Consider the following 23482-nt stretch of genomic DNA (forward strand, 5'->3'; position numbering starts at 1 on the left):
AATGGAACAAAATCTTCCTTTTTTTTTAATTGGTTCATACTCTTAATAAGACTGGTTCCTGCCTGTGTTTAACAGTAATCATTGAGGAAAATGGTGGATTTTGGCACTCTAATAGATCAAATGTTTTTATCAAAAAATAGGGATAGTGTACGGTGGTGCCTTGCCCTCAGTCCTGTCTGCCACTTTAATGTAGTGATACTGAGAATGGGTAAATTTCCAGGCTGTCTTGCAAAGGAGAGACAGAGAGAGACCTGTGTCCTGAATGGGAGTCATATAGAAGAATTACTTGTGGTGTTTCCCCCAGATTCCAGAAGGATCTTTGAGATGTTAAGAAGGGCCTTTTAACCATGTCAGGAAAGGTAACTGGGTCATACTGGGGCTTTTGGTGATGTCTGACACTAAGCTATTATTGTTATTACTTTGAAAGGTCTACTGAAGGTTATCTCAGGTGTTCTGCAGCTTGGCAACATTGTCTTCAAGAAGGAGCGTAATACAGACCAAGCCTCTATGCCAGACAATACAGGTAACCAATCTCCTTCTCCCCACTCTCCCCCAAAGAAAAATGCAGAGGAAAGCCTACAGGAAGTTCTTGCCAAACAGAAGAATATCTTACACGATGTAGGGAATGCTGGCGTCCTGTTTTTCTAGAAGGTGAATTGTTTGTCAAAGGAGCTGAATTGCTCCTTCATACAGATACCTGGTGTTTTACCAGGAGTGTTTGCAGCCACCCATGGGCAGGGATGTGGTGCTGCTCCTGGGACAGGGCAAGGCAGGAATGACGTGTGGTGGCCAGACAAACAGGATGACTCTACTGGAATACCTAGCGTGTGTGTGTGTTTTAGCCAGGCTAGGAATGATTGCTCCTAGAAATCTATGTTATCAGACTTTAAGAAATGTTCTTTGCTGACTTTAAGTAGACTTGTTGAGAGTAAGGTGGATAGTTTTGTGGTGGGTGTAAGTAGGTGTAGGTATTTCAGTTGCCTTGCCCATTGTTGCATGTGTAAATAGCAACATCTTTCACATGATAGAAGGCTATCTGTTGAGAGATTTATCTATTAAACTACCATTATAGAAGTACTCCAGAAATATAAGAGGTTGCTAGTTTATCTTCGAGTGTTTGTATTTCTGACTACTATTATTATTGTGTAAAATATGCTCTAAATGGCATTTTGGGGAAGAGAGGAAACCATCTGGGTTTTGGATCTTGAACCTGAAATACAGAGTTGCCTCAGAGTAATTAGTAGATGAAGACAGAACGATTAGCTTGATTAAGTAACCCATTATTTGACATACCTTGAAGTTGAATGCCCATGAACTTTCTAAAGCTTCCATTTTATGACTTAGTGGTAGGAGAACATTGCTTCAAATTTACTCTTTTGACTTCTGGAGAAGCTCAGTAACCTGTAGTATGAGTTGCAAGAATTTTGGGGGGATTTTTTTTTGTTTTGAAGATACTTTTCTTTGTCTCATCAACGTGTTCTTCATTTAACATTTTTTATAAGCTGTTTCGTTGCTCTCTTGGGAAGGCAGTTGCAGGAATATACTTCTTTTTCTCTTGCTTTCTGTGAGATAAAACAAAAGAATGTTAATCCCTTTGTTTCCTCTTACTGTTTTTAGCTGCTCAGAAAGTGTCTCACCTTCTGGGTATCAATGTGACAGATTTCACCAGAGGTATCCTGACTCCTCGCATCAAAGTTGGACGGGATTATGTTCAGAAAGCTCAGACCAAAGAGCAGGTATGCATTCTCTAAAAGTGAGTGAGTACTTTAGTCTTTAACCCCGCTGCCACAAAGCTAACTAACATATTAGAGGTTTCTGTGGTGTTTAATAACCATCTTTGACCATAATGTATGCCAACCACTCTGGAATAATGCAGTATACTTAGTGCTTCTGGTGTTTGCTTACTTGACCTGCCCCTGTGGCACTTTTTCCTCATCTAAGGGCAAGGAAGAAAAAAAGTGAATGCTACTCCCCTAATTTTGGTGACTGGCTGTCCCAAGGGAGTAAGTTCCTTCAGTGCTGTATGCCAGGGTCATATTTTCAAATTGCTGTAATACAGAAACCACCTTTTTTTAGTAGGTGAGTTAAAAGTGTGCAAGGATTTGCTGCTTACCCTTGAAACTGACTGTAAATTTTCTAACACTTGAATCAGGTTGTGCTCTAAATAAAACCTGTCCTAGGAACTAGGGGCCTCCTGAAAGGAGCAAAGCCCCTCTACTTGCTGCATAGCTTCTTTATGAGCACATCCATATTCTCAGCATAAATAAACATGACCCCATAACATGGAAGAGATTGGGAAGAGAGTGAAGTCCACAGGTAGTCACAGGTTCCCTTTCCATTTTGATACTCAATTTCTTATTATACATAGTATTTTTGTGTCAATCACAGGTAGGGTAGTGGCATGGGAGGGGAGGGATTTGGCCTCACAAATCCTAAATTACAAAAGTATTTGGATGGTTTTCTTTGGGCCTATGAAACGCACTGTGTTAACTTCTGTCTTTGGAGGTGACTGGGCATAATTTTTCTTTCTTGAATACTAGGCACTGGTTTCTCCAACAGGGTGAAATTTGGCTTTGACACATGAGTGTGACAAATTCTTCACTCTTGTTCAGGGACTGTCACTGTGCCATCCCCTTGGCATTGGGAATAACTTCTGACAGGAGCCTTGCTCAGTCAGTGTGGTGGCGGAGAGAAAATCTCACACTATAGCTGGGCCTTTAGATGCCAAAGCAGCACAGTCTGTGCTGCCTTTGGATTATAATGTCACTCCTGATCTTCTTCTCCCTCTGTAGGCTGACTTTGCCATCGAAGCCCTGGCCAAAGCCACTTACGAGCGTATGTTCCGGTGGCTGGTCATGCGCATCAACAAGGCCTTGGACAAGACCAAGCGCCAGGGTGCGTCCTTCATTGGAATCCTTGACATTGCTGGCTTTGAGATTTTTGAGGTAAGGAGGTGTCAGGTCCTTGCACTCAGCACAGTTCACTGTTGAGCAAAGACTGCTGAAGGAAATCACTTTGAAACTGGGACAGTAGTTTTGGAAAGGATGTGTATTCCACAAATTATTTGAGGTCTCTGCTGATGTGAACTGTCAGATGAGCTATTAATTAACTTAAGTGGTTCATTCTTTAGTATATCATATATTCTGTAAATGTTTTCTCATTGCTCTGTATTCTGGTACTTACATTTTTTGGCATGTGTCTTAGATGTATTTTAATTTCACAGTTCAGGTGTTCTTGATTCTCTGTAGCTCACAACAGAAGAGTTTGCTAACCTACAAAAAAGTCTTTTAAATTGTCATGTGGAGTTCTGGATTACCAATGGACTTAGATTTTTTTTGTCCCATTAGTCTGTCCCAAAACATTTTAGTGATTTATTAACATCACTAAAAATTGTTAGAAATGCTTTCTTCCTCCTACTGAGTTTTGGAAAAGATAAAAACAAGGTAGACCAAATCAGATCCAACATAAATTCTGAGCTATGGATACTCCTTTCTGCAAGAAGCCTGGAAAATCAAGGATCAGAGAGTGGTTTCACATACAGCCAAACAGATTTCACAGCAGCTTCTTGATGCAGACAATGAGTGAACTTGATCCTTTTCCCCTCTGCTGCTCCTGGATGCAACTGCTTGTACTGTTCATCCCTCTAGCCCTGTAGAAAATATCTTTTTAGGGTGTGTTATAATTGAATCATTCTGCAAAGGGGAATCTGATGCAAGATGAATGTAAGCAAGAAAGAGCTGAAGGAAAGCTAAGGGGAGACATGGAAAGGAGGGGAAGTGGGAGCTCCCTCTATAGGTGGTAGAGAACTGTTAGGCCAAACCCTTGTGACTGTGAAACAATTTTAGATGTGGCTTTGCATTATACTTACTCTGAAGCAACCACAGTTGCTTCTGCCATCCAAAAAGAACTATCTTGCCATTATCTCAGCCAGGCAGCTTTTGTCAACCTGTATTATGCTGGATCTAGTTCATGTCAGCTGCAAAGTGAATTGGACCAATTTATTAATGGAATGGAAAATTAAGAAACAGAAAAGCTGATTTTTAAATTATTTTTTTTCCCCCTTTGATCAGCCTACCTTTGTTTTCGTGGTTGCTGGATCTCATGAAAAAGGAGGGGATTGGAAATACATGGTTAGAAATTACTGACATGAAGGAAGTGGAAGAGGACCGTTTTCTTTAGTGGCTGCATTATTTAATGCAGTTTAACGTGAAAATGCTCTGTGGGTTATTAACCTTGTCTTTGCAGTTTGAAGAAATCTGGAGATGGTGAAGAAACTTCCCTCACTTTCCTTGCTCTTAATTTTATATATGAGGATTAAAAAGGGACTTTCCAGTACACATGGTTTTAGGAATTTGTCTTCAGGCTTCCATTGCTTCCTCTTCCTATGAAGAGGACTTGCCAGCTCTGAGTTTGTGAGAGCCAGAGTCCTTTTTGTTCCTGGGTTAAGTAGCTGCAGTAATTTTTCTACTGTTTACAACCAAACATTCTTTTGCAAAGTCTGAGGAAAAGTGTGTATGGACTTGCCTGAGGATTTCAGCAGTGATGCAGTGCAACGTGACAGGAAAGGCAGTTCATAAACAAATGGGGTTATTGACAAAGGGCTGTCTGCCCCACACAGAGCACTAACTTAAATTCCTGAACTATGGATGTGATCTTTTGTGCTGAGAGGATAGCAAATGCTCAAACATCCTTCTGCCTTTTTTTTCCGCAGCTGAACTCCTTCGAGCAGTTGTGCATTAACTACACGAATGAAAAGTTGCAGCAGCTCTTTAACCACACCATGTTCATTCTGGAGCAAGAGGAGTACCAGAGGGAGGGCATAGAGTGGAATTTCATTGACTTTGGCCTGGATCTGCAGCCCTGCATTGATCTCATAGAGAAGCCGGTAAGCTCTTTCTTCTATCATTGAGCAGCAAGAAAAAGCCTGCACTAATTTTGTCGTTGAGCATCTAGCCTCTACCTGCAGCCTGGAAACTAGATTTCATCACCCTCTGCTGACACTGTGGTATGTTTAGAAGCAGAAGTGAACAGTTTCCACTTTGTCTGAAAGTATGTCACCAATAAATCTTTAGTATAAGTTCTAGATGTAGTCAGCCAATTTTTCCTCTCACAAAATTGTCTTTATTTATGTAGATCTACATGGGGCTAGATGTATATGTGGCTTCTTATAAGTAGTGTGAACTTCCTCACTTAACTCTAAGTGTGATGAGAAGCTGTGACTCTCTGTTGCTTTCGTTCTGCTCTAATGAAACTTGGAAATTTATAAATTTCACTGTAGGTGTTCCAATAGTAAGGTCTAATTTGTGAGATTTTCTGCTATGGTCTTCTGTACTTAGTTACCTGGAGAATTGGAGAACAGTTTGTTAGTATTCCATCTATTAAAAAGATTATTCTATGGAAAACAACCATTTCTCATAGAAATGTTCAGGATTCAGATGAGGATTTTAGAGAATTAGTATAATTTTCTATTAGTATGGAAGTAGTTGAACTGATACCACACAACAGGTGAATGTGATGGGCATAAGGCTTAGGTATCTTTTTTGTTTCTAGCCATCTAAAGGTGTTAATTATTGGTGTAATCATGTATCTAATGATGTTTTGATGTTTCCCTTCTTTCAGGCTGGGCCTCCTGGTATACTGGCCCTGCTGGATGAAGAGTGTTGGTTCCCAAAAGCAACAGACAAAAGCTTTGTGGAAAAAGTTGTACAAGAACAAGGCACACACCCCAAATTTCAGAAGCCAAAACAGCTGAAAGACAAAGCTGACTTCTGTATCATACATTATGCTGGCAAGGTAAAGAGCTAGTAGCTAAAATGTGAGCATGGGAATATCTTGTTCTATTTTCTAATGCATAACCACTGCTGCTTAGAAATGGCTGCTTACCAAAATGGTTGCCTATGGGAAACCAGTGGAAGGTTTCACAAAGTTGTCCCATTGCTGTGGACCTTACAGAGCCTAAGGGGACTTGTCTACAAGTTATACATTTATAGTTGAAGGCTTGTCAAACTGACACAAGTATAAATTTGTTCTGTGACTTGGTGAGATTTGAGGTTCTCTTCACAAACCTTGCACCAAGACTTCATCACCAAAAATGCTGATGCAGTTGTTTTCTGTGTCACACTCTGGGTGGTGCAAGCTAGCATTGTAAATCCATTCTCTTTACTGACAGAACAGAACATGCAGCTGTTTGTTAGGGTTTGAAATTTGTAGGTATGCCTGCTTAGATGGCAGATCCAAGAACGATTAGGTAATCTGTTGTTGATTGTGCAAACCCCAGTGCTACTTTCACAGACTTTGCAGAACCTTGTTGCATTTGGTGCTGCAGGAAGTCCCCCTACCGAAGTTCCTTGACGTCTTTGTCTTCTCCAGGTGGATTATAAAGCAGATGAGTGGCTGATGAAGAACATGGATCCACTGAATGACAACATTGCTACTCTTCTCCACCAGTCATCGGATAAGTTTGTGTCCGAGCTGTGGAAAGATGGTATGTAATTAAACTTAATCTCATTTGTTTTCTCTTGTTTTATGTGAAAGAATTTGTTTGATCATCAAAAGTCTGTGATGAGCTCTGTTGCTTTTTTCCCTGAAGACTAAGCCACGGAGATGAGCATTATCTGGAACATCCTTTGCTTAGATCATGGTATTTCATTAGAAGTTCACTGCAACTCAAGAGAAGGGTTCACTTGCGTCAACTTAGGTTAATCTTGCTGCATATATAGCAACTATTTCTCAAAACCAATAATGCCAGGATAAAATCTGCATGCACCATTATGTCCAAGCAGCTTGGATAGCTGCAACACTCAAACACAAGACCTGAGGTTGAATCTGTTTTCAGTCCTTCAACTAGTGTGTTCTTTCTGCGCTGTTGTTCAGTATTTTATTCTCTCTTCTCTGGGTTTATCTGCTTTTGAGTCTTACTGTTGCTGTCACTTTCTGTGATGGGTTTTCTTTGACGTCTCTGTCTGTTGCAGAGATGCAGAACGTTCAGAGAGCCTATTTCTATCAACACTTTCCTATTCTTCATCTAGAACCAGGTGACTGAGAAACCCAGCTGTCGTGTCATGTGTGTAATGCATCCTAGAGCCATGCAAGAAATGCTTCTGTTAACTTCTCTTTGTCCCTTCGTCATACCTGCTGGTCTTTCTTGTTCATTTCCTCTGCTTTGCTGGTAGCTCCTCATGGACTTAAAAACCAAAAATAAACTCACCTTGCAAGTCACTACAAGGAAAATATGGACATGATCAGGTGCTAAAGGTTGCTTGTGCAAGATTTATGTAGGAACAGCTAAAAGTAAATCCATGTGAACTGGTTGAACACAGACTTAGCAGGGCTGTATTTCTTGCAAGATTTGAAAGGAAGATTTCTGAGACTGCATTTAAGCTGAAATCCAGTTTAACACTGATTCTAATATTTGGATTAGACTTCAGCTGCTGATCATTTAAAAGAAAGTTTGTCAAAGAGAGTTGTACTGCATGAAAAAAAGGCCATCAGCAACTTGTGCCTAACAAGGCCTTTGCTGTGTGAGACTCCTTTTGGACTTGAAATGTCAACTGAACCACAGCTTATCAGTTGTCCTTTACTGTTCTTAGCTGGATCTTCTGGTGCAAGTGACTGTCCTTTTTGCTATCTTGATGTAGATTGCAGGGCTCGAGATTTTTAAGAGGATTGTTCCAGCCACAATCTGGGACACTCTTCTGTGGATTTCCCTGTGATGTCATCTAGTAACATAAAATTCTTTTCCTTCTGATAAGACAACCTTGACCCTATTCTAACAGCTGCACTAGGAGTGAGCATTTCTAAACTACTATTAGCTGTAGATCAGAGTATCCTTTGTGTTTCTTTTTTTGTAGGGGTTTCTCTTAGCAATTTTTTTAATCAGAAGCCAGTTGAACACAAGTTGATGTATTCTCTGAAGTGAAGATTTGAGAGCCTGAGTGTAGGCATCAGCCAACCACTGAAGATGAACTAGTAGCTTGAAGCCATTAATAAAAATTTATTGTGGGTGTTGAAATTTATAGGGACAGTTGGTTTTGGTTGGGTGAATTTTTATCTCTGTGGAAGAGCAATGGGGAAAAAGGAATGCTTTAGTATCTTCTTTCACCTCTACTACTCTCAGATCTAACTGGCCTCTGTTGGAAAAAAATGGATGTGTGGAGTCCACCCATCAAGGTGATAGCTTCATCAGTGCTTGGATGTCACTGTGGCATAGTGGAGAAACTGTTGGGGCAGAGAGTTCTGACTTTCTCCTAGTGGTATTGTTTGCATCTGTCATGGAATACTTGCACTCCAAAAATAACTCACGCAGTGATATCTTGAGGTTTGGTTTCTGTCATGCTTTTTTACCATGCCTTTTACCATGTTTGCTCAGTTTACAAGTAGATGTGGCTTTTCTGATCACCAGTCACAGCAGCTCTGCCTGTAACACAAGAGTGAAGCTGGGCTTTTTCTCTAACTGTGGCCCCTTCTGGGTCAGAGTTAACTGACAGTTGACTCTGCTGGGCTAGCAGCTAGAACTCTTGGTTTGTTGTTTTTCATTGTAACCTAAGCAAGTAGAAGCATCTGAAACTCACTTCTAGATTGCTCTTCCAGAGCTGCCATCCAGAACGTCAGTAGAGTATGTTTGGGAGTAAGTTTGACTCCATCACTCAAACTTCCTGTAGTGAGCTGTTGCTATTTTTCCTTCCTGCTCCTATCCCTGCACAAATTCTGTACAGGAGTCGACATCTGTGTAGAGATGAAGCAAAAAGGATCCTGCAGCTCCTCTCATTTATCCTGTTCTACCCAGATGTTCTTTGTGCATTCCAGTGCCTCCTTTGTTTGTGACAGAATTTTAACGTGCTTCCTTGTGCTCTCTCTAGTTGACCGAATTGTTGGGCTGGACCAGGTAGCTGGTATGTCAGATACTGCGTTGCCAGGGGCCTTTAAAACCAGGAAGGGTATGTTCCGGACAGTGGGACAGCTCTACAAAGAACAGCTGGCTAAACTGATGGCTACCTTGAGGAACACCAACCCCAACTTCGTCCGTTGCATCATCCCCAACCATGAGAAAAAGGTAAAGACAGTTAAAACCATATAGCTCTTGCACAAGCTTCCAGGCACATGTTGCTGGGTTGCTATCTTTTTTCAGGTTTTGCAGGAGGTCTTAGAAGTCCTGTTTTCTCAGGCTATCTTTTTTTAAGGTCATTCTAAATAACTGTTTACTTAACCAAAGTTTTGGAGACTGATCTTTGCAGTTGTTCTTAAGGGGGCATAAATCGTTTGTTTCTAACTGAAAAAGAGAGAACTGGCTGCTTTACAAAAACTGAGGGGGAGGCAAGGGAGTAAGCCTATTTTGTAAAAGCCTTGTGGTATTTATAAAATATACTTTTTCCTCACTAGGCTGGAAAACTAGATCCCCACTTAGTCCTTGACCAGCTTCGCTGTAATGGAGTGCTGGAGGGAATCCGTATCTGTCGTCAAGGTTTCCCCAACAGAGTTGTGTTCCAAGAATTCAGGCAAAGGTAAGACCTAGAAAAGAATCTGAAGCAATCTTTACCCTGGCAGAGTTAAGACGTAAGTGCAAAAATTGAAGTATTTTATTGCAACTAGATTGCTATTGTTTTAAGGCAGCACATCTGTTCTGTGGTATTGCCTGGCACAGAGCATCCCAAAAGCATTTTTGACTTTCTCTAGAAAGCATTTAGTTAAGGTCAGGTGTAGAAGACCTCATCTAAGACTGCTGCTTCATACTGTGTTGTCTAGGGTCTTGTTAGAAGAACAAAAAAAATTGCATCTCTAAATTGTCAGACTTCTAATGGCACAGGAATTCTTTAACAATTTTGTTGGTGCTGTGAAGTTTACTTGTGTATCTAGTCTAATGGTTTCTCCTTTTCAGGTATGAAATCTTAACTCCAAATGCAATTCCCAAAGGATTTATGGATGGAAAGCAGGCTTGTGTGCTGATGGTAAGAGATCCCAGAAACTCTGCTTGAATAGAGTAAATGTTATGGGTGTGGTTTGGAAATTGGAGTTGTGCATGTTAAATATATCTTGTACTCACAGACAAAAATTCCAAAGTCAAATGTTTTGTCTGAAAGGAGGATGTAAAAACCTTTCTCTTGGCTTTGCAGATGGAGGATTTTGACTAGCATCAGGTTCAGTAATCCTAGGCAAAGAGGATCTTTCTGTTTCCACAGATGCATACACTTCGAGATGCCATCAGTATTCATGGAATTAAAATGCTTAGAAGCATTAATGTTTTCTTAAGCACATGTTTAAAGTATGAGCTTCAACAAACTTCTTGTAATAGCCTGCTGAGGACACGCTTTCAGTGAAGGCTCCAGTTAATTTCTGCAGAATTGCCTGCTTCAAAGGGAAAGCTTTGGCTCTTTAGCTTGAAGGCTAGTGGAGACTGAGTGGAATTCGGCTGTAGGGGATTCCTTTTTTTCTGTCTTAAAGGAGTATACTTTATTCCTCTTCACTAGTATAAGTATTGACAGCAAATCCTTTAACCAATGGGAAAGTTGTTTAGGGTGCCTTTTTCTGACAATGATTAGTTCTGGAAAAAAAAAATAGGGAGGAATCACAGAATGTTAATCAACAGATATGTTTCCTCTAGGAAAGGCAGAGGGCTCTTGGGACTAGGCGTATGTTCCTTAGCATCCTTGGGTGCCAGTTCTCTTCTCACAAGGAACAAGCAATAGGCCAAGAGGAAATGGCCTCAGGTTTTGCCAGGGGAGGTTTAGGCTGGATATTAAGAAAGATCTCTTTACTGAAGGGTTTGTGAAGCACTGGAACAGGCTGCCCAGGGAAGTGGTTGAGTCACCGTCCCTGGACATGTTTAAAAGCCTTGTAGATGTGGTGCTTAGGGACATGGTTTAGCAGTGGATTTTGCAGTGTTATGTTAATGGTTGGACTTGATGATCTTAAAGGTCTTTCCCAACCTAAATGCTTCCATGATTGTAGTTCTGGGTACTTGATGTGTTGTTGTATTAAACAATGTTTTCTATCATATTTTCTGTCTGGGGTTACCTCCCTTTCATGCTGTGCTTGGCTGAGTTCCAGCTCCTCTAATTGGGACAGGATGTTATTGGGAGCTAGCAACTTTTGTTGGCCTGAGTCGCTCACTGTAGGGAAGGGGTATCTTATAGCCATGACACTCAAATATGCCTTGTGATGTTTCACCTGAAGCAGTCTTTGAGGATATGAATTCTTCTCTCTCTCATTTTAGATCAAGGCATTGGAGCTGGATTCCAACCTTTACAGAATTGGGCAGAGTAAAGTGTTTTTCAGAGCTGGAGTCCTTGCTCACCTTGAAGAAGAAAGAGACCTGAAGATCACAGATGTGATTATTGGTTTCCAAGCATGCTGCAGAGGCTACCTGGCTAGAAAGTAAGCACCATATTTTGTAAAATACATTATAAATGTGTGTTTCTCCCATTCAGGTACAAGTGTCTCTTCAAAAAAAAAGATGGCTGGAAATTATTTTTTGTGAGAAAGGCCATGATTTATTGGTTGGTTTTAATAGTTGATGGTGGTTTAGGTTTTCTGATGTCTGCAGTGCCAGACTTCTGGCACCTTCAAGAAATTACACATACTGCTATCCCATATACAACCAGAGCAGTATAGTCTGTTCCTCTCTACAGGAATACTATACAGCAGGCAAAGTTTTTTTACAAAAGTGTTGCAAACTGCAAATATGAAAATGTCTTAATACTGACCCAGGAGGTATAGGATTTCTTTTATGTTATTAGGTAGGACCACAGATGGTACAGTTCTAAAAACAAATTAGTATCTGTCTGATTAGCAAGCAAACACGTCTGTTTCAGAGGTTTTCCCTTTTCTGAAGTGAAAACAGTGAAGCTTTTCAGATTAGAAGATGAGGGAAAAACTTCATTAAAGAAGAAATTGAATAAGGGAAAGGATAACCACACTTCCTTGAGCAGAAGAAGATAGAGGAAGTTCACTGGAAATTTTACTGGTTTTGTTAGGAGGGAACTTCTCAAGGAGAAATGGAGAGAGATCTAAGCAAGGGCTTGGTGAATAGAGTTGCATGCCACTGAGGGTTCATGTGTGTGACCTCCACTTACCTTGCAGAGCCTTTGCCAAGCGCCAGCAGCAACTGACAGCCATGAAAGTGCTTCAGAGGAACTGTGCTGCCTATCTGAAGCTGAGGAACTGGCAGTGGTGGAGGTTGTTCACCAAGGTAATACTTGTCCCTGGGCAATTTTGACACTTCCTCTACAACTGGGCTGGCTTGCAAATACACTGTGATTCATTTAGGCAGAGAATATTGTAGCATATTTTGTAGCTGTGCAGTATCCCTGCATAAACCAAGTGCAAGGCTATAGCCAAGTTGTGGAAGAGCAGAACTCATTTTTTAATGCTTTATGCCTAAGAAAGTAAGATGATTGCTTGCTTTGGTGGTATAGCACTTCAAAGAGTTGCTTACTATGTGAACACATGAAGAAATGGTCTCTTTTCTAAATGTATGAAGTTTCCCCACCGTATGGCAACTTCTTTATTTTCCTGCTGTTACCACTTAGCCTTTAGTGGCTGGGAATTTACCCAACCCTTTTCTGATGGATCCCATCCTAGAGGATAAGTTAGGCAGGCAGACAGTGTGTTGCTGGTGAAACAGATGATATCCAGTCCTCTGTGGTCCTTCTAGTGTTCACAACAAAACAGTTGGTCAGTCCTTCAAATATGGCACTTAACTGCAGTGTTGTTTTATTCACTGCTTATCAAGTACAAAAGCATTTCTGTGTGTATTCCTTGTTCTGTATACACCTCTCATTCCCTTGGTTTCCCTTTCAGGTGAAGCCCCTTCTGCAAGTAAGCAGACAGGAAGAGGAGATGATGGCCAAGGAGGAAGAACTAATGAAGGTCAAGGAGAAGCAGCTGGCTGCAGAAAACAGACTGAGTGAGATGGAGACCTTCCAGGCCCAGGTGAGTTCACACATCCCATGTGTAAAAGTCATTCTCTCTACAAGGCCAACTGCTTGAGAGCACCTCCTTTGCTTTATTGGTCTGATGGACAAGCTGCAGGATTCCAGCTTGTTGAAATATGTGACTTGGCTGCCATTTTATTCCCTTTCCCTTGCTCCTCTTCCCAGCTTAGTTCCTTTAGCAGGTAATTTTGTACAGTGACCACCTACTGCCCTTCTATAGCTATTAGGTGAAGAAAAATCTCCTTTAGCTGAGTACTATAGCAAGCTGGTTGGATTCAGCCTTGTCATTATGGAATCCTTTTTGTTTGGAACACAGAAGGTGACAGGAGGATTGTTTTTTTGTAGAGTTGGTGATTATTTGTTACTTTTGCAGAGGAAAAACAGGCAATCTCCTTATTTCAAGTGGATACATTCTGATAAATTTAAGGCTACCATAATATGTGATTGCAGGGCATGGTTTGTGAAGGAGGACAAAGATTTAAATTATGTTTTGATATTTAGCTTTTGATTAGCAGCAAGAGACTGCTGCAGTGGTTAAGACTATAACTGTGGAACACAGGAGGATATAACTTCACTCAACACAGATTAAGTGCCCTGGTAACTTGGAGATTGTCTTATTTCTGGCTTTGTGTCCAATGTAGCTAATGGCAGAGAAGATGCAGCTGCAGGAACAGTTGCAAGCAGAAACGGAACTCTGTGCTGAAGCTGAGGAGATAAGAGCCCGCCTGACAGCCAAGAAACAGGAGCTGGAGGAGATATGTCATGACCTGGAAGCACGGGTGGAGGAAGAGGAAGAACGGTGTCAACATCTGCAGGCTGAGAAGAAGAAAATGCAGCAGAACATCCAGGTAATGCCTTAGGAACGCTGTCTGTTGACAGTAAGAAGGATGGTAAGGGTTAGAGTTGTTCTTTTGTCTCAGCTTGGATGGAAACAGGAGGGGGAGAGAGAGAAAGGGAAAAAAAAAAAGTATTTAAAAAAAAAAATCTATCTGTGGAAATAGTGATATAACACAGTGCTTCTGGTGCTGAGCCTGAGGCATTGTCAGTCATCTGGAATGAGCTGTTCCATTCTTGAAGATGGAGATGATGGCTGCTCATCAAATAATTAGACAAGTCTTTGCTTAGATTTTTTAGGAATGGTAGCATTCTTATATGCAAAATAGCATTGTCCTGCTAGAAAACTTGTGTGTTAGAACGCAGTATGATGCATTAGGTCATGATAGAGATGTCACTTCTGGAAGGTATGGAAATCACTAACAATACCTTGAAGGAAAGGTAAAGAAACTGTTCAAGTTCTAGGACTGCTACTGTGCTGTTGCATTGGTTAGTGAGCAGCACTGACAAATGCTTTGCTTTTCTATGGTTATTGTGAAGGAACTGGAGGAGCAACTTGAAGAAGAGGAAAGTGCAAGGCAGAAGTTGCAGCTAGAAAAAGTGACCACAGAGGCCAAATTGAAGAAACTAGAAGAAGATGTGATAGTTCTGGAAGACCAGAATCTCAAACTGGCTAAGGTGAGACTCCTGCAGCGTTTTACGCAGGCTGAATGTGCAGAGGTGTTCCTCCTGGAGCAGCCCACCAGGGCTGACCTTTCCTGTGGTATGGGGAAACTTAGGGGTTAACTCAGTCTTGTCTTTGACAACTCTGACCTGGATTTTTGAAACTGAGTCCCTACCTGTATTCTTTATCAAGTCAGTATTGTATGGTACTTAAGTGGCCTTGACTAAACAATGATCCATGAGCAAATGTTTTCTGGTACATTTTTATGCTAAACAGTATCAAGTTATTTCATAGACAAACTTCCCCTTCAGCTTGGAAAGAGCTATCAAATATAAATCTTAAACTGTTTATTTGAATATTGTCTGTAACCCTGGAAGGATTTGTTTTGTTCCAAGTTTCCTTGTAGCAGGAGGAGACACTCATGACATCGTTACTTTTAAGCTCAGTCAACTGAAAAAATCTGCTGTAATTCCAGCAACTGCTTTGACACTACCTTCTCAATTCTGCAGGAAAAGAAACTGCTGGAGGACAGAATGTCTGAATTTACAACAAACCTGACAGAGGAAGAGGAGAAATCTAAGAGTTTAGCCAAACTCAAGAATAAGCATGAAGCCATGATCACAGACCTTGAAGGTGGGTTGGTTCTGTTGGTTGGGGTTTATTTGAAAGGCAGATCCTGCAAAAGACTTACCTGTTTAGTTTTAGTTGGTTTCTTCTTAAAATTTATTGAACTTCAGTTTCATTTCTAGAGTTTTAGTCCACACCAGTTTCTGAGGGGTTAAATGTTAGTCTGTGGTGTGTATGCTATTGATTGGTTTGATAGAGCTGTTCAGTGGCTGGCTTAAGGCTATGTGCCTTGTCAGCTGAGCCCTTGATCTAAATAAAAATCCTCTCCAAAGCAGAAGACCAATGGAGAAGAGAGACTGGTTCTCTTTCTTCTCCTCCTGTGGAAGTGTCTCCACTTTCCTACTTCAAGCAGCACCAGTCTGTCAGGGTTAGTGCTGTTTCTGGTAACCTCTTTGCACAAATTCTTTGGAGGTCAAGCTAGAGGCACTCTGTCTGGAGACTGCCCAGGCTGGCACAGCAGGAGCCCAGCCTATTTAGCTGCAGTAAAGGGAGAGCAGACCTTGTGTTCAGCATCACTTCATGTGTGCTTATGCCTGTGTGGTGTGGGTGCTGGGAGAGACTGGTGTTGTGCTGGCATTGTTTATTACAGTGAAAGGGGGAAAGGAGCTTTGGCTGTCAGAGGAGGGAAAGGGAGATTGCCTGGGTGTGCGGTGAGGGCCAAGTATGGGGGCAATTGCATGTGTAGGTCCTGACAGAATAATGCATTCCAGCTACAGTTTGGACAGTTGTGTTATCAGGGAAGAAACTATTGCGTGAGTAGCTTTATTTTCTCTGCTCATCCAACGTTCTTTGAGTGTGTGTTGGTCGTGTAACTGAACGTGTCCCTGTCTCCATCAGAACGTCTGCGGCGTGAGGAGAAGCAGAGGCAAGAGTTGGAGAAGACTCGTCGAAAGCTTGAAGGGGACTCCAGTGATCTGCATGACCAGATTGCTGAGCTGCAGGCTCAGATTGCAGAACTCAAAATGCAGCTGGCCAAGAAGGAAGAGGAGCTGCAGGCAGCTTTAGCTAGGTGAGAACCTGACCTGCAGGGTTCAGAGACCACCAGGTTGGGAAGTATTTCTTCTCCTGTGTCCCTTTGGAACAGGGGCTAAATGGAATCAGTGGCTGTTGTATTTCAGCCTGCAGACTGTTAAGATCTGTGTCCTTAGCATCAGAGTTCTTTGGCTGCTCCTCACTGTCACGCTCCCTGTACAGAGCTAGACAACGTGTAATGTGCACTGCACACTTTTCACTGGAGCAGTAAGGTTTCAGAGGGCGTTAAAAAGCATTGGCAATACACCATCTCTCTGGTAGTTGCTATAGTCATCTATTCAGTAAAGTGTCCAGTTTCCAATGTAAAATGGTGCTTTCTCCTCTGCTTTCTTCTGTTGTCAGTTTCTTTCTGTCCCCTTTCTTAAGGTCAGTAATCATGCTCTCTCCAGCACTGGGAAATAACACTTAGAATTTGGAGACAATGTATGGATCAAAATTTGAATGCAATATTGTAGGGCTGACCAATACCAGCTTTTTAACTTGATTATTCTTGGTAGGAAAGGTGGTTTTAATTTAGATATGGTTTAAGTCTGGCTCTGACCAGAACACTATATTGAACACAGGGTAGAAGAAGAGGCAGCTCAGAAGAACATGGCCTTGAAAAAGATCAGGGAACTCGAATCCCAGATCACTGAGCTGCAGGAAGACCTGGAGTCGGAGAGAGCATTCAGGAATAAAGCTGAAAAACAGAAACGGGATCTGGGAGAAGAGCTGGAAGCATTGAAGACAGAGCTAGAAGACACGCTAGATTCTACAGCTGCCCAGCAAGAGCTCAGGTAAGTCCAAAGAGTAGCTGTGTTGTCTTACTTGGTTTTGGTCTTGACTTTTTCTCTCCTTGGTATCTAAATGCAGTTTGTGAATTTGGCAGGTCAAAGAGAGAACAAGAAGTAACGGTTTTGAAGAAGACCCTCGAAGATGAGGCAAAGACTCATGAGGCTCAGATCCAGGAGATGAGGCAGAAACATTCACAAGCTATTGAAGAGCTGGCAGAGCAGTTAGAACAAACCAAACGGGTATGTGGAAAACACCAGGCCAAAGCAGTCAACCTCCCTGCAATGATAGGTGCTCTATGACCATGTCTTGAAGCTGCAGAAGAACATCAAGTGTTCATAATAACGAGGCTTCTGATACATGTGCTCTTCTTCCCTTGGTAGATAATTTTTCTCTATGAAGGATATATTAAGTTGTTTTAAATAGTTGGAGTCATTCTTTTTTCCCATCAGACATGTTACACTTCTTACTGCTAGCACCTGTTGACTTGCACAACCTTTAATTTTCCTTTAATTTGGGAATCTAATGGTGCAAGACTATCTCCTGTATTGTTGTCTTTTCTGATTTAAATTGTCTCCTGCTTATCAGTGACAAGCTGTTGAAATTATCTTTTCTGAGTGAGGAGCCTACAATTTAACTGCTAAACATGCAACATTAGCTTCCTTATTGGGAAAAAAAAAATGTACTCAGTGAAGAATTCTTCCATGTGTAAAATCTGAGGAGTTTTCATGTGTGGTGATTTGTTTTTTTTTTTCCTCTTCAGGTGAAAGCAAACCTTGAAAAAGCAAAACAAGCTCTGGAAAGTGAGAAGGCTGAACTGGCCAATGAGGTGAAGGTCCTTCTGCAGGGCAAAGGGGACGCTGAGCACAAGCGGAAAAAAGTAGATGCCCAGCTCCAGGAGCTGCAGGTGAAATTCACAGAAGGAGAACGAGTGAAGACCGAGCTGGCTGAGAGGGTGAACAAGCTGCAAGTGAGTGGCACGGATTTCCCTTAGCTTCTGATTCAGCCCAGGGCCAAAGAGAAAAGATTGTAGGGTGGTACCTCCCTATAGCTAGTTCAAAAATCTTGCTCCTGCTGTGCATAAAGTTCCTACAAAAATCCATAGTTTGTTTCCCAAGGACTACACAACCTCCTTAACTCATTGCCAAGGGAGGATTTGTGGATTGATGGTGTTTGCCATGAGCAACCCTGGGAAGGTGAAGTAACCAGTTGCCATTTGAGTTGTGTAAGCCTTAAAAGTAAGCAGCCTGGCTGCTGCCCCCTCAGCACACAGGAGTTTGCACAGTAGGGTTCTCTAAACATTCAGCTGCTTGTGGACCTGGGGTGGCACAAACAGACTGATTGTGTAATTAATTTGGAAGACAGTGTCTTGAAGCTTTGTGGTTGATGGCAATGAGGGGGTGACTCAAGGGTGATTAGAAATTCAGGAGTTTTCTTCAAGGGAACGACAAATCCCTTTGACTCCCACGGAGCATTGTCTTCTGTCTTCTCCTTTAGGGAGGGATGTTAAAAGTAGAGCACTGCTAGTGTGTGCACTGTCTTTTGGAGTGTGAATTTTGATACTCTAGGTACAGTCCTGAGGCAGAAAGTATAAAATAGAAGAGAGTTAGTGGAATAGAAGCTTTTAAAATTCTTGCCAGGCTGTCTAAAACCTCATACAGCCCTTAAAAACCAAAAATTACCCCTCTGTTGAAACAGAGGTGATCCCAAGTAAAAGTCTTCTTGACTTGTCATATTTCATCCCTAGGACATCAGAAATGATGCGTTCATTCCCCTGAGAGGTTGGAGAGGTGCCTCAGTTTTCACTTCTGGGTCTCATAGCTGTTCACCTCTTCCTGGCTTGTCTTTAATAACTGGTACTCTGATGTCTCCTTTAGGTCGAGTTGGACAATGTCACAGGTCTTTTGAACCAGTCTGACAGCAAATCAATCAAACTGGCAAAGGACTTCTCTGCTCTGGAATCACAGCTTCAGGATACACAGGTGAGAGCTTTGGAAGCCAGAGCATCTGTGTGATGCAGCCAGTGTCTGTTAAAAATTCTTGAACTGAAGTGAGAAATCAGTTGGGACACCATTAAATACTGGATATACAACACTTCAAAGGATTTGGTCTGGCTGGTTTTTGCTAAGGGGTTATACTGCATGGTATTCAGAGCATTTATGTAGAAACAAGCCTTTTTATCTTACTTCTGCTTCCTCAGTATGTGGAACATACATAACTTTCCCTGTCTTAGATTTAGAAGTCCTCTATCACCTTTCTGCTTGAGAGTTCTTTAAAGCTAGAACTCACTGGAATGCAAGATTCTTGTTTGAGATCTTCATAGTCAGTATTTGACAGGGGTGTGTGTTTGTGTGTGTGAGTTCCAGTAAATTTGTAAAGCTAAGCAGAAAATTTTATTTCACAGTGGATGCTGGGGAAGTGATGGATTCAAATAATTTGGTATTTTTTCCAGGGAAAAAAATGTGCTTAGTCTTGTACTTGGGGATAGAATAACCATTTACAGTTAACAGAATATGACTCTTTGGGTGAAGCACAGAGCACCAAGCAGAAGGTTGGAAGAAGAGCATGCCCAACTTCACACACTAAGTAACCTTGAGCAGTCATTGATGTTCTCTCTACTTACTACTCTATGAAAAACAGATTCAGAGACAGTGCACCATACACAAAAATCACACACTAGTTTGAAGACTGGTCTTCTCTGTCTCTACAGATCCTTCAGCTCAAGCACCAGCAGCACAAGTCAATAAATGTTGCTGGTAAACGACCAGTGTCTTACAATTCTGCTAAGACCAACATTGTTTTTAAGTGTGCTAAATCACTTCAGCCTGTTGTCTGTTTCTTTGGTACTCAAATATGAGAAAGTCATGTAGCAGAGTACAGTCACACTATTGTTGGGAAACATTTTAATGCTTTGTTTGCTACTTGGAGAACTCCAAAAAGGACAGTGGATGGCTTGTGTATTTGAGTAGTATACTTTAATCATGAGAGTGTATGAGAGAATAGGACCCTTCTGAATATTTTGTTTCTATACTGACTTGTTGGAAGACAGTTACTTAAATTCTGTCTTCAGTGTCTTATCTGTGAAATAAGTTGCATACTTAACTTCCAAAGTACTCATTCTGAAGAGAGTGGGTGAGGATTGTGAGGCTTTAAAGCCAAGGAGCAGTGCTGAATTCCACTGGGGTGTTTGCTTTTTAGGAGCTGCTGCAGGAGGAGACTCGCCTAAAGCTGAGCCTCAGCACTAAGCTGAAGCAAATGGAGGATGAGAAGAACAGTTTCAAAGAGCAACTGGAAGAAGAAGAGGAGGCAAAGAGAAACCTGGAGAAACAGATCTCTGTTCTTCAGCAACAGGTACAGAGTCAGCATCCCATAAACCAATGACTTGTGAGCAGAAGCATAAGTGTAAGTCTGTCTGGGGCAGTTCTGTCCCAGAACCTTTTCTGGGCAAGGGTGATCCTGCTGATTTGAGGGAGGGAGGAGGTAAAGAGGTTCCTGATGATAATCATGCAAACTGCTTATAGGTTGTTATCCAGGAATTCCTCTGGGAATTCAGTCATGTAGGATTATTTGAGGCTGGACTAGTATCTTCAGAAATGAGCAGGCTTGTTTCCTTGACTTCTGGTGCCAGTAAACTCCATACGCTGTTACCCATGGTGTGGCTTCATGTGTGACCTTTCCTGTCCTTCAGGCAATAGATGCAAAGAAGAAGATGGATGATGGCCTGGGCTGCCTTGAGTCAGCAGAGGAAGCCAGGAAGAAGCTGCAGAAGGACTTGGAGGGCTTGAGCCAACGTTATGAAGAGAAGACAGCTGCATATGATAAGCTGGAAAAAACAAAGACCCGCCTGCAGCAGGAGCTGGATGACCTCGCTGTGGACCTCGACCATCAGCGGCAGATCGTTTCCAACCTAGAGAAGAAGCAGAAGAAGTTTGATCAGGTATGACTTCAGTCACTGAGCATTCAGTAGGTGCATCGTATCACAGAATCACAGAACAGTTTGGGTTGGTTTGACCTTGAAGATCATCTAGTCCCAGCCCTCCTGCCATGGGCAGGGACACCTCCCGCTAGGCCAGATTGTTCACAGGCCCATCCAACCTGGCCTTGTTGACAGGTTTGCTTCAAGAACAACCTAAGCAATGCTCCTTGGAGAATGAATATTTATTTCTGGACTAAGGCATAGCATATAGAGTGGAGAAATAAGCTTTCACAGAAGTAAATTAATTCTGTTCCACACATAAGAAGTTTGGTGATAAACTTTTTTCCCAAAGAGATAACATTTATCTCAAGACCAAGATCAACTTCAAAGTGTTGTTTGCAGATCATTTTTGAGAGAAAGTGGGAAATAATAGGTTGTAGGCCTAGGGAATCAGTTTGTTCATTTGGGGTCAGCACAGTTCTTAAAGGTGGGATGACATGCTTCATTCAGTGAAGCTGCATGTTCTTGGTTCCTTTTATCCATGGCAGAACACTATTAAGCAGGCAGTAAGGAGAAGATGCATGTTTACCTTGTTGGAAAATTGTCAGTAACTTCTCAGAATACTAATGCTGTGTTCTCGTAGCTGTTGGCAGAGGAGAAGAACATCTCTGCCAAGTATGCAGAAGAACGGGACCGTGCTGAGGCAGAGGCCCGTGAGAAGGAGACTAAGGCCCTGTCCCTGGCCAGGGCCCTGGAGGAAGCCATAGAGCAGAAGGCTGAGCTGGAGAGGATCAATAAGCAGTTCCGCACGGAGATGGAAGACCTGATGAGTTCCAAGGATGATGTTGGGAAGAGTGTAAGTATGAAGTTACAGCATCTGAGCAGGAGATGCCACGCCGGTGACACTGTTAGTTTGGTACTGCAGAAAGCTCATCTCTGTGTGAACACAGAGCAGTGTAGGAGAGAATCACAAACTCTTGTGTCCAGTGCTATCTTTGTATTACATTAGTGAGGGGGAAAGATGGGTTGTAAGAGCCTGGGAATGAACCAAAGGAAGTAGTGGCAAACTGCAGATTAACTGGAATCATTGTGGCAGAGATGGAGATGTGATACGAGCCTGGTATGTAAAATACAGGGATTAGTCAGGCAATGGAAGACTGTAACCCAAATATTTTAAGACAAAAAATGTTATGATAAGCAGGAAGGAAAAGAATAAAATTCAGAGGCTAAAAAGTATTTTCCTGAATTGTCAAAACCAGAAGTGTTCAGCTCTGAGAAGTCTTTGGCAGATCAGGACTGGGCTAACAAATGTTTTTCTCCCTGCTGCAACACAGACATGACTAGAACTAATAGGTGATCATGATTCCCACTGGCAGCTTGCAAGTATGAGAGCAGCTGGCTTTGAGGGATATCTCTGCCCTCATACAAGGGACAGATGCTGTGTCCTTGTAGTCCATCTTATGAGAGTGTCTGTTCTTAGGCTTTCTGTGCTCTTAGGATAGGTGAAATCATCTGTACTTTCTGAGGAAACCTCATGTGTGGTACTGTGCTGTAGGTCCACGAGCTGGAGAAGGCTAAGCGAGCCCTGGAGCAGCAGGTGGAGGAGATGAAGACACAGCTGGAAGAGCTGGAGGATGAACTGCAGGCCACAGAGGATGCCAAACTGCGGCTGGAAGTGAACCAGCAGGCCATGAAGGCACAGTTTGACCGGGACCTCCAGGGACGTGATGAGCAGAATGAAGAGAAGAAGAAACAGCTGATTAGACAAGTAAGAACTGCTCTGTAAATCCTGGAAGTGTTCTATACGCAGAGGCAGTGGTGTCCAAAGATGGTTAGGCAGAAACTGCCAATCCACTGATTCTTGCTAATGGTGACTCTCCAGGCAGTGCCACAAAGCGGCGAGAGACTTTCCCCCTTGTGTGCATGGTTGTTCAAACGGCCTTTGTCTGTCAGAGGAGCTCATGTGGCTTTATTAGTGAGGAATGTCAGCCTCATCCCCCTGCCAGGGAGAAGGAAAACAAGTCACATGGAGAGGGGGATGCGCCAAGGGGCCACAGGAGAAGCGAGGAGCTGCACTGCTGACATCAGCCTGTGCTTCTCCATCCAGGTGCGGGAGATGGAGGCGGAGCTGGAGGATGAACGGAAGCAGCGCTCCATCGCTGTGGCTGCCAGGAAGAAGCTCGAGATGGACCTGAAGGATTTGGAAAGCCATATAGACACTGCTAACAAAAATCGTGAAGAAGCCATCAAGCAGCTCCGCAAACTGCAGGTGAGGTGCTGCAACTGTGTTAGCTATCGGGGTAGGACATTCACCCAGGGAAATGAGGTGCAAGGTTTCATCTCAGGAGAACCATGCATCAGTGTCACAAGAGTGGGAGAACCCTGTAGCAATTTACCACCAAAGATATATTGGCATTTCAAATATCCTTTTAACTCCTATCTGTGTAACTTCCTGGGAGACACTGTAGGGACAGTCCACTCTAGTGCTTGTCTCATGTCAATGGCTTTGGAAAGCATTATGGAGTTGCAAAGGTAGAGGGACTTAAATATCACTTGTGCCTTCTCCTGCCCCAAGACAGTTCTGTTACACCTTTGTAATACCTAGAGGTATTTGTCTGATCTGTTCTTAGGTAAAACTCCAAATTCTCCCTAGGCTGTCCTTTCCATTGCTTCACTAGAAAGCTTCCTGTACACTCCCTTACTCTTTCC

General features: G+C 42.3%; 1 protein-coding gene across 2 annotated transcripts in view; it reads left to right on the plus strand.

The window, feature by feature from the left end:
* Positions 1–23482, plus strand: part of MYH9 (myosin, heavy chain 9, non-muscle) — a 53940-nt gene that overhangs the window by 26300 nt on the left and 4158 nt on the right. Inside the window, exons 10-35 of one of the 2 annotated variants that reach the window (XM_008940026.1) lie at positions 428–523; positions 1618–1736; positions 2793–2945; positions 4712–4885; positions 5620–5793; positions 6370–6484; positions 6972–7034; positions 8859–9052; positions 9379–9500; positions 9875–9944; positions 11210–11370; positions 12076–12184; positions 12796–12927; positions 13571–13777; positions 14304–14441; positions 14937–15060; positions 15892–16063; positions 16650–16862; positions 16955–17099; positions 17621–17827; positions 18735–18839; positions 20056–20208; positions 20546–20794; positions 21417–21629; positions 22329–22541; positions 22881–23042. In XM_008940026.1, the coding sequence (XP_008938274.1) occupies positions 428–523; positions 1618–1736; positions 2793–2945; positions 4712–4885; positions 5620–5793; positions 6370–6484; positions 6972–7034; positions 8859–9052; positions 9379–9500; positions 9875–9944; positions 11210–11370; positions 12076–12184; positions 12796–12927; positions 13571–13777; positions 14304–14441; positions 14937–15060; positions 15892–16063; positions 16650–16862; positions 16955–17099; positions 17621–17827; positions 18735–18839; positions 20056–20208; positions 20546–20794; positions 21417–21629; positions 22329–22541; positions 22881–23042 (3983 nt within the window). The remainder of the gene's footprint in view (positions 1–427; positions 524–1617; positions 1737–2792; positions 2946–4711; positions 4886–5619; positions 5794–6369; positions 6485–6971; positions 7035–8858; positions 9053–9378; positions 9501–9874; positions 9945–11209; positions 11371–12075; positions 12185–12795; positions 12928–13570; positions 13778–14303; positions 14442–14936; positions 15061–15891; positions 16064–16649; positions 16863–16954; positions 17100–17620; positions 17828–18734; positions 18840–20055; positions 20209–20545; positions 20795–21416; positions 21630–22328; positions 22542–22880; positions 23043–23482) is intronic. The other variant, XM_008940027.1, reaches the window with a different exon arrangement.

Source organism: Merops nubicus, unplaced genomic scaffold (assembly GCF_000691845.1).
Source record: "Merops nubicus isolate BGI_N331 unplaced genomic scaffold, ASM69184v1 scaffold13255, whole genome shotgun sequence".
NCBI lineage: Eukaryota > Metazoa > Chordata > Aves > Coraciiformes > Meropidae > Merops > Merops nubicus.